Here is an 11181-nt window from a genome sequence, read left to right on the forward strand (position 1 = left end):
AGGGGCTGAGGGCTGTTTTCAGGCTGGGGGTGACTGAAGCTCCCAACCGCTCCTTTTTTTCTTTTTATTCTGGGCCAGCTTTAGCTTTGAGGCTTGGCTCCAGCTCTTAAGCCTCCGGGGCTGAAAGTAGGTTTCTGGCCTTTGCTTACAATGTTGCAATCCTGCTGGCTGAGGTCCGGTGGTATTTGTTACAGTTTCTTAAACTACAGGCTCAGAGGCCTGCAGCCCCAGGCGGGGAACGTTTCCTCCAACACTGAGGCAAGCAAGCCTCATGTTAGTTTCAAGCTGCCTGGCTGCCGGCCACCATCTTGGCTGACAGTTAATTTGCATATCTCGCTGATTAGCCAATGAAAAGCGTAGCGGTCGTACGCCAATTACCATGTTTCTCTTTTATTAGTGTAGAGATACCCAAGCCTCATTCGATATTTCTGGTTAAGTGCTCCCAGTTTGCAGGCTGTCATTTTGGTGTGTGTACTATTAACTTTTACTAATTATTATTTCAGTAATTCACTGATTTTACTTGTTACTTATGAATTTTTGACAGAGATGATAGCTAATAATACTGCATCATACACTTGAATGTTGCCAAGAAAGTAAATCTTAAATATTCCCACTAGGAAAAAAGAAATGGCAAATATGGTATGGATGTGTTATTTAATGCCATGGTGGTAATAATTCTGCAACACATACATGTATCAAATCAACATGTTGCACACCTTAAACTTACACAATACTAGAGGCCTGGTGCATGAAAATTCATACACTGGAGGAGGGGTCCCTCAGCTGGCCCTGCCCCCTCTCACAGTTCAAGAGCCCTCAGGGGTGGGAGGTGACCTGGTGATCAGGGGAAGGTGATGCCCCATCACACCTCTGCTGCTGCCACTGCCGGCAGTGCAAGCCTCAGCCGGTCCTGGTTACCTGAGACTCGGGAGGCTGAGCAGCCACCATCCAAGGCTTGTCTGTGCCTCGGGCTGCCCTGGGTGGCTGGGGGGCTCTGGAGGCAGGTGCGCAGAGTGGCCGGGCAGGCTTTGCCACGCGCCTGCGGCCCTGGCAGGGCTGAGGGGACTGGGCACTGCCATCTTGTAGCTGTGGGCACCATCTTTGAGGGCGGGGCAGTCAATTAGCATATTCCCACCTTATTGGCTGTGGGTGCTGCCATCTTTGAGGGCAGGGCAGCAATTAGCATATTCTCTCCTTACTGGCTGTGGGCGATGCCATCTTTGCGATGGCATGAGGGTCAATTAGCATATTCCCTCTTTATTAGATAAGATGTAATTGTATGTCAATTACATCTCAAAAAAGTTGGGGCAATAACACAATTAGAATAGTTTTTCAATGAGCATTTCAATAATTTCTGTGAAGTATCACTTGGTCCTGATTGAGACCACAACTGTACTAAACATCTGGATAAAAAATGTCAGCTTTGATGTCCTTTTGATGCTGTGAGCAGTTGTCCTTGAATCATCCAAACCCCCTCTGGGTCCCATCTCAATCACGCCAGTGAGTAATCAATGGGCAATGCAGGACTTGAAAAAACAAGGTTGGGGTGCCAGTCTTGACTTTGGTGCTTCCTGGTGTGTGTCTCACCCAGCCGGTTTCCTCAATTATGAAATATGAATATGCTAATATCTACCCAGCTTCCTAAGACGTTTATGAAGAATAAAACAAATTTTGAGCCACAACAATTAAAAAAAAAAATTGGCCTTCATACTGTGCAGCCCTGGGTTAACATAGCAGGCCCAGGGCTGTCTTTACAAAGGCCTGCTTGCCAGGTTAGTCCTGCCTCTCATCTGAGAACCTGGCACTTGGACAGTTCTCTAACTGACAGGGTTAGGCTACTGGTGCAAACACCTGAGTTATGCTGAAGACCTGCTTTCCTTCAGGGAGTCTGGTTTGGTTTTTTTATTCATTTTTTGTGGTTATCCTCACCTGAAGATATTTTTATATTGATTTTTTTTTTAAGAGAGTGGAAAGGAGGGGAGGAAAGAGGGCAGAGGGAAGAAAGGGAGAAAGAGAGAGAAACATCAATGTGAGAGAGACACATTGATTGGTTGCCTCCCACATGTGCCCCAACTGGGACTAGGGATCGAACCTGAACCCAGGTACATGCCCTTGATTGGGAATCAAAACCGTGACTCTTGGTGTGCAGGCTGACACTCCAACCACTGAGCACACCAGCCAGGGCAGGGAGTCTGGTTTTTGATAGTTGCAAGGAGGGTGCCTACATGATCAGCTTTCAATAAAAACCTTGGGCCTGGCCTGCCTGGCTTAGTGGTTAAGTATCGACCTATGAACCAGGAGGTCACAGTTTGATTCCTGGTCAGGGCACAGGTTTGGGTTCCAGGCTTAATTGCCAGTGTGGGCATGCAGGAGACAGCCAATCAGTGATTCTCTCTCATCATTGATATTTCTATCTCTCCCTCTCCCTTCTTCTCTGAAATTAATAAAAATATATTTACAAATAAATAAATAAATAAACTAAAAATAAAAACCTTGGACACTGAGTCTCTACTGGCTTCCCTGGGCAGAAAAACTACATGTTCCTCCTCTTTTCCCATTCTTGGTGTGCTCCCCCAGCAAGGAGAGCATCGAAAGATCGTGTATTTCTCCAACTCCAGACTCTGCCTGTATCTTTCCCCCTTGCTGATCTGGTTGTGCATCCTTTCATTGTAATAAACCTCACCTCTGAGTACTATCAATTGCTGAATGAATTAGTGGTCTTAAGGACCCCACCCCCACAACACACATAAAATACCGACTCAAGCCTAACCGGTTTGGCTCAGTGGATAGAGTGTCGGCCTTCGGACTGCAAGGTCCCAGGTTCAATTCCGGTCAAGGGCATGTACCTTGGTTGCGGGCACATCCCTAGTAGGAGGTGTGCAGGAGGCAGCTGATCGATGTTTCTCTCTCATCGATGTTTCTAACTCTCTATCCCTCTCCCTTCCTCTCTGCAAAAAATCAATAAAACATATTTTTTAAAAAAATACCGACTCAAGTAATTTATATGCTACAATGACATCAGATTAAAAGGGGTTTTGTAAGCAAAGCAGGTAGAAATGCTTAATTCAATTCAACAAGTGACTAAGAGACTAAGGCAGTGGTTCTCAACCTTGGATGCACATTAGAATCAGCTGGGAATCTTTTTAAAAACCCGATTTCTGGGCCTCATCCGCCGGAAATTCTGTGTCTTTGTTACTAATGTGGTGGCCCCCCCCCATAACAAAGAAACAGGATTTCCGGAGGATGAGGCCCAGAAACCAGGATTTTAAAAAGTTTCCCAGCTGATTCTAATGTGCAGCCAAGGTTGAGAACCACTGGACTAAGGACAGAGGGGAGAGGGGGAGAGAGTTAGAGGGGAAGAGGGAGAAATCAATGATGAGAATCACTGATTGGCTGCCCCTTGCCTATTTATCTGAGATAAAAAGACACTAACCCTGTTTTCTCAAGGAACTCATTGTCTAAAATGGGAAACAGGTGCAAAACTACTCAGTAGCCAAGAGATTTAGAAACATAAATGTAAATGTTAAAATTCAGAGGACGAGAATTTTGGTGATTCAATGAAAGTATTATTAACAAATGTACATTCTAGTATTCTAAATAATTTTTTTCTTAAAAGCAGGTCATTGGTAATAGAAGAAAAGGGACCATCTCCCACCCAACCAGTGATTTTTCCTGCAAAGCTCCAGGGAGAACATCTATGATTGAATAATCTAACACCCAAGAGACTTGAAAACAAGGTTGTGAAATCATGCTGTCTCAGTTAGCAAAATAAAGATAGCATAAGAATCATATAAATGACATATTTCACCCCAAAGTTGTTATTGAGTGCCAAAAACCTGATTTCCATTTACTAACCATGCTAGAACATTTCAGAGTCTGTTTCCCTGGAAATTTCAGGGAAATACTTATACAATGTCTTGTTTTGTGGTAGAGAACATGCACCTAAGCATTTTTGTTTCTCGGTCTGGTTGGCTCTTTATTCAACCTAGGAATAAACTATTCCAGGAAACTTGAGGTAGAAAACTATGTCTGAACTTTCAAATATTTGTCTTGCAACAATTAAGAAAAAATTCACTACATCTACCTACAAGGATATGAAAACTGCCCTGCAACAGCATGGCTGACAGCCTTTGCTGCCCAATGTTACCTTGTGCCAAGAACTATCCTAAACGCATCAGTCACAAATGTGTATTTCCAAACAGTTTTTTGACTGCTTTCTTAAAATACTGCACTGCAAAAACCTCTTCTTCTTCTTTTCACCATTTTAACTTTTTTGAAGATACACAATATAAACAATTCTCAAATGATGGGTATCAGGTCTGAAATCCTCCTGGTATTAGATGAAACACAGAAAAGAAAATCTCTGCATGTACTAGACTATACAGGAGGCAAGTGTAATACTGGGGATGTCCCTGGTCTTGGTATATAAACAGTAGTAAGTAGAAAATCACAAGTGTTTTCTAAACATGAAGCTTAACTAAATTATGTACAAAGCATTTATGATTGTGAAAAGCCACCTCAAAGGTAGTATTCAAGATTTATTTAATAACAACTGAAAACTAGAACATACCAGAATGCAGTAACCAAGCAAGATGCTTTGGGCCTGGGCTCCGGTCATAAGGTATTGATTGTACCAGCATTCCAGCTCCAATCATGGCTGCAAAGGTTGCACCAATTGTCTGAAAGACACATATTACTAAGAAAAATCCTTATACAATAACAAAGTAGAAACCCACAAGTTCTAATTTTCAGTTAGTGTTTCCAAGAAACCATGTTTTCCCAACATATTAAAGGCCTTTATTTCCGTTTGGCCACGTGACAAGAGGGCCAGTGCCCTTAGACTTGCAGACGGCTTTCAGTGAATGAGTTAAGCTTTGACTAATAACGTCATCTTTAAAAAAACTTTATTATTTTTAGACAAAGGTTTCACAAAATCTCTTTAAAAGCCCCAGAATTATTTTAAATTATATTTTAGTATAGCACTAATAGCATTTAAAAATATTAGTCATGATATGCCAATTAAAATATATACAGCACACTTGCTAAAAGAAACCTGAAAAAATAAAAGCACATGGAAAAGATGAGAAATAAGACTGCTTCTCTCCTTCAAACTTTCTGGCTGACTTGGTCCTTCCTTTTTTTTGCCTTAGATTTCCGTTGTTATGACTTGTAAAGATCAAGAAAGAAATATAGGTAATGGAAGAAAGATGATAATATCCAGGAAATTTAAAGGAAAAATTGTAACCTTGTAGCGTTTGGATAGAATCAGGTAGCAGGTATTTGGCCAATTACTAAAAAAACATCATAACTGAACGCGAATGCTTCTGGTTGGGAAGGCTTTTCTCCAGATGCTAAGAATCCGTGCGATGCTCCAGACCTGCCTCATCGTCTGCACTGTCTGTCTGACACGCAGGCACCTGCTGCTTTCATTCACATTAAACAGAAAAGCATGCTGAGTTCTAGTCTACCATTTTCCAATGCACAATTACTAAAAACTACTTCATACATCTCTGTGCAAAGCTTTTTCAGGTTATTTATCACAATTTACACATTTTTTCTTTTAAGGTCCTTCATGATCCAGTTCCACTTTTTGCCTTTCAGCTTTCCAGTCTCCACTCCAGCTGCAGGGAACTAGTAGGGCTATAGACATGCCTCCGGCTCATGCCTCTGCAATTCTGTTCATTGTGCCCAAGAACTCTTTCCTGTCTGACTTACTCAAGGACTTCCCTTTGTCTGGGAAGGTTTATGGTGGGTCCCCTTGCTGCCAAGAGCTGTCAGATGACTCTCCTCTGTTCCAAAGACACTTAGTACAGTGATCAGTGTCTACAGACATGGCACCCCCCCCCCCCCCCCAAGACTACATCTTCACCACTGTAGCATCTGTCTGGCTTTCTAAACTTTTACTTAAGTACGAGAGCAAAAGCACATGAGAGTGATCTAATGCCCACAGGGAGTTGAGACTATGGCCCATGCACAAACCTTCTTTAACGTCTTATTTTAGGGGCTAAACTCCTTTGCATATCTTGATCTCCCTCATATAGCCATGCTTGCTTAATTACAAAAGGCACTATTGTAAATTACGTACTACTGATTAAACTAACATTCCTGGTGAGAATGCACATGCTTATTTTCTGTCTTCTAGAACCTGTAGGCTAGGCCAGTGGTCGGCAAACTCATTAGTCAACAGAGCCAAATATCAACAGTACAACGATTGAAATTTCTTTTGAGAGCCAAATTTTTTAAACTTTAACTACATAGGTAGGTACACTGTTATTAACTTAAATAGGGTACTCCTAAGGCTTAGGAAGAGCCACACTCAAGGGGCCAAAGAGCTGCATGTGGCTCGCAAGCTGCAGTTTGCCGACCACGGGGCTAGGCAATTCATGACACCCATCTGAGAAGCAATGGCCTAAGAATACTGACTGTCCACATGGCTATACTACTGTAAGTGTTTCTCCTTTTGGAATGTATAATGTGGAAATACTACAGATTTGGAGGTTAGATGGATTTGGGCTACCTGGGGAGAACTGGTTTGCCATGGGACATCTCTAAGTATTACATAGACTTTCCCATCTTCCCTTCCCGTCCAGCCTCACACTCATTGTTCTAGTTCACACTCTTATCATCAGATCTTGCAAAGGCGGAGCTAGTACACCGGCTCTTCCACATTAGTTCTCCATGCTCATCAGCCTTTTGCTGTTCCAGTTATCTGCAATGGCCTCCCACTGCTTAGGCACTCCTCTCAGCTTGCCAATCACACAGCCCCTTTCTGTCTTCTTCACACACCAACCCTCAAATATGCTAATGAACTGTTAAGTCATTTTTAATGACTGCTTTCTTTGCTCAAGCTGTTTTGCAAACTTGGACTACCCTTGTACTCTCCTAAAATAAGAAATGCCAGGCTTCAATGGTCCTGATGAGATAAAATTGTCCTTCATGGAACTTCCCTAGTAGTCCAAGACAAAAATAATCTTTCCATTGACTTTAAACTTTCTACTTCTTATTGTATATTCTTTACCACTTACTCTAGTTTATTTCTTCAACCAGAGAGTAGAAAAATAGTTACCACACTTGAAACCAGTTTTTGGTATCTAGTAAAATAACAAATGCACAAGAAACACTCACTCAATATTCCTTATACAGGGTCAAGAAAACTCACAATAGTTGTGGCACTTTCTACTTTTAATAATATAGAATGTTAGGGTTTTTGTGATATGCATTTCCCACTGACCTCTAAGATGGTTTGGAATCCCCCTTAATTTTAGTAAATTGCTGTAAGATATGCAAAATACAGGCAGTTTGGTATCTGCTGCTAGATAGGACATTCCTGTAAGTTTGGTTTCCAACCCCTTTGCCACTATAAAATACATATTTAACAAAGAATAGCTGAAGTACTTCACTGTGTACTTCTTACTCTATCTCAGCTGTACTACTAATTTCATATATTATTTGAACAAAAACCTGTTCAATTTAGTAAGGTATTCTTTCCCTTTAACACCCGTCCCAATATTTTTTGTCTAATCTTTTGATACGGAGTAGAAAAGGTAAACAAAAACAAGCTGACTTACCACCCAAGAGCCTCTCATCATGAAGTTCATGAGAACAGGAGTTCTGCTCACTGCCATGGCTGACAAGGCTGTTAAACCAATGCTTCCTGCTAAGTACATGTAGGTAGAATGAATTCTATCCTTCACATACTGAGGCCAAATTCTGTAAAAAAAAAAAAAAAAAAAAAAAAAAGTTAATTTATAAGATTCTGAATGTGAATTTTGGTTGAATAAGATTAGCTGGGAGGTCTTGGGAAATATGTTACTGCTCTAAATCTTATTCACCTCATTTGGAACGAAAATGATGCATACATTGAAGTTACCATAAAACGTAAATGATAAAAGACATATAAGGGGGGGCGGAGAATGGGTGGAGGTGGAAGAGGGCACAGAGGGGATAAATGGTGATGGAAAAGTTTGAAAAAATTAAAATAAAATAAAACACACAAAAAAGAATGAGATATGCATTCTACAAAATGCTGAACTTCAAAAACATTGTGCTAAGTGAAAGATTCCAGGCCCAAAGGACCACACACAGCGTGATTTTATTCTGACTACATGTCCAAAAAGGGTAAATCTACAAAGGCAAAAAGAAGATTAATGGTTTCCTGGGACTGGGATGAAGGGTTTCAATTAAGCATAAGGGATCTTTTTGAGGTGATGGGAATGTTCTAAAACAGCTGTGGTGATAGTTGAATCTCTATACATTCAAGAATCACTGAATTGTATGCTCATAATGGGTGAACTTATATAAATTATACCTTAATAAATCTTCTTTAAAAAATAAGCACGACCATAATAAAAGACATAGCATTTGGCTTATATACAAAGTGACACATTTTCTCCTTACCTGAATACATATAACCTTGGAAAAAGAAGTTTACTTAGGTTTGAATAAATATAGGTCATGGAAACAAGAGATTCTATCTGTATTCATTTTTCTCCTACACAAGAAGACTAGACATAAAACATTCCCAAAGTGGCCAAAGGTAAGTAAGAGAAGAAAATTGGAGGCTTTAAGGCTAGAACTGTTTGGGAACAATTTACTTACACAGCCTTTTCAATTGCTCCAATCTCATTAGACATTCCCAAGCCATAGTAGCACAATGCACCAAGGCCAACAGCAGCCCCTCCAGCAATAAACCATCTTCCCATCTGATCAACTGCAGAACACAGGAGGAAATGCAGGTTAACACTGTCGTGTTTTAACTAAATTAAAATGCTGGCAGTAAGCCCTTCCCCATACTTACAGTAAATGAGGGAAATCAAACTATACACCACACTTCTTTGTAATAGCTATAATCCTATATAATAAAAGGGTAATATGCAAATTGACCCTAAGAGCAGAAGGGCTGGGAATGACTGGTCACTATGACACACACTGATCACCAGGGGGCAGACGCTCAATGCAGGAGCTGCCCCCTGGTGGTCAGTGTGCTCCCACAGGGGGAGCTCTGCTCAGCCACAAGCCAGGCTGATGGCTGCCAGTACAGCTGTGGTGGTGGGAGCCTCTCCCGCCTCCTCAGCAGCACTAAGGATGTCCAACTGCAGCTAGGCCTGCTCCCCATTGGCAACTGGACATCCCTTGAGGACTCTGGGGCTGCCAGAGGGATGTCTGACTGCCAGCTTAGGCCCAATCCCCCTGGGGAGTGGGCCTAAGCCAGCAGGTGGTCATTCCCTGAGGGGTCACAGACTGCAAGAGGGCACAGGCTGGGCTGAGGGACCCTCCCGAGTGCACAAATTTTTGTGCACCGGGCCTCCAGTTAGTATATATAGAAATGGCCTTAGAATTAGGGGACTAGTAAGAACACTGCTGAAACAAAGGTGTAATAATTAGTACAAAAAGGATCAGACTTGGTTAACCTTTCATCTCCAACAAAATTAGAGGCAGTGTATCTGTAGATGTGGGGAGACTTCTGTGATACGTTATTTTACTCATAAGAATTTGGGGTGTGTTCTCATGACATTTAGAAAGCAAAGATGAGAAAGAGCCCTGGCTGGGTAGCTCAGTTGGTTAGAGTGTCATCCTGATACTCCAAGGTTTCGGGTTCCACCCTTGTTCAGGGCACATACAAGAATCAATCAATGAATGTATATAAAGTAGAATAGATGTTTTTTCCTCTCTCTCTCCCCCTTCCTCTCTCTCTAAAATCCATCAAGCAATAAAATAATTTTAAACATGAGAAAGAAATGTTGCGTTAGATCGCATTGTGTCTACAGTGACCTTAGCAAAAATGGTGCTTTATATGGAGTCAAGAAAAAAAGAATCAAAGAAAAACGTAACCCATGTTTATGCCGCTGAATTAAGGGAGAGGCTGCTTTTGCTTTTAATACTGAGAAAGAAACAACTTATTAACTCTAACTGGTTAAAGGTATTCATAAAGACCAGATTACTCCCTTTAGTCTCAATTTGTTCACAAACGTTACTATTCCATGGCTATAGGATTCATATAATTTGGTTTTTAGGGCCAATTTACTGACCAGAAATGCCCCAAGGGATACCAATGAGGGCTGTCTCCCACATAATAGATGGACATTTTGCAAGGTTAAGGAGCCTGGGCTGGCTTTGGGTAGATTAACAATCTAGTTTCTCAACTTGCAAAGCTGAATTGCAAACTGCAAACCGAAGGTCCTGCTTCCGAGAGGCCTCTAGGGCAGCCAGTTAATAGGACCCTTCCTCAACACTAGGCTTTTATGAAGATCTGGTCAGGCACCTACTTTTAAATATTTTTTCCATTGACGGTTCCAATGCTGCTTCCTTGAGTTCTTGTCCGGTTTTCCCACGCCGGATACCAATTCTTGTTTTGGTGGCATATTCCTGATACACATGAAAACAAGACATACACCACCCACAACAAAACACAAAGTAAACGATAAGACAGGATCTTGTTACACTAGAAACCTCCATATAAAGTTGGTGCTTTATATGCATGTACTTTCACTATTAAAGTACGGTAGCCAATTTAAATGTTAAATGGAGACCCTATTGTATTTGTGCTCTATCTTCAAAGTGACTTGCTAATCCTTTATAACTGAACTTCTTAGTTTAAGTTTCAGAATTTATATTCCATAAACTACAGACTTTATTAGCTACATTTTTTTTAATCTGGAAAATGGGCTCAGGAAAATTTCTTTCCTTAACATAAAGCCAAAAGGAGGAACAACTACTACCTCCATTATAGCTCCTTTTCAACAGTGAAACGGTCCACTGAAAAGGTAAATCTCTTCTAGGTTCTGTATGTCCTTATCTACCTCACGTCTCAAAATGTATACTTCTCTGAATGCCAGGAGGAATCTATCACCTAAGGAAATCGCTTTCTCTCTTACCGGACAGCTATTTCCTAAACAAAAGCTGGAATGACAGTTCGGCCCGTGCCTGGCAGCGGTGCTCGTCCCTCACGCTAGGCTCCCCCATCGCTCCCATCCCCCCTGGTGATTTCCATGAGAAACCGAGAGCTGCAAAAACGGAGGCGTCCCGGTTCCTTTCTCTTTCACACGAGATGAATTTGGAACAGAAAGACACAGCACTAACGGGAGGAAGCGCGAATCCGGGGCTTCCTCAGGCAACTGCTCCGGGAAATGCCTGGCGGCGGGGCGGGGCGGTGCTTACCCGGCCGGGGACGGAGGGCCACGG

At 41.8% G+C, this 11181-nt stretch overlaps 1 protein-coding gene across 1 annotated transcript in view; it reads right to left on the minus strand.

Moving 5' to 3' along the window:
- The window catches only part of GHITM (growth hormone inducible transmembrane protein), a gene marked incomplete at its 5' end in the record, with an annotated part of 18860 nt that extends 7685 nt beyond the window's left edge, over positions 1 to 11175 (minus strand). Inside the window, 5 exons of the mRNA XM_015558671.1 lie at positions 4571 to 4679; positions 7569 to 7710; positions 8599 to 8710; positions 10266 to 10365; positions 11158 to 11175. Coding sequence (XP_015414157.1) covers positions 4571 to 4679; positions 7569 to 7710; positions 8599 to 8710; positions 10266 to 10365; positions 11158 to 11175 — 481 coding nt within the window. The remainder of the gene's footprint in view (positions 1 to 4570; positions 4680 to 7568; positions 7711 to 8598; positions 8711 to 10265; positions 10366 to 11157) is intronic.
- Positions 11176 to 11181: the final 6 nt, after the last annotated feature.

The sequence above is a fragment of the Myotis davidii genome, unplaced genomic scaffold, assembly GCF_000327345.1.
Source record: "Myotis davidii unplaced genomic scaffold, ASM32734v1 scaffold2414, whole genome shotgun sequence".
NCBI lineage: Eukaryota > Metazoa > Chordata > Mammalia > Chiroptera > Vespertilionidae > Myotis > Myotis davidii.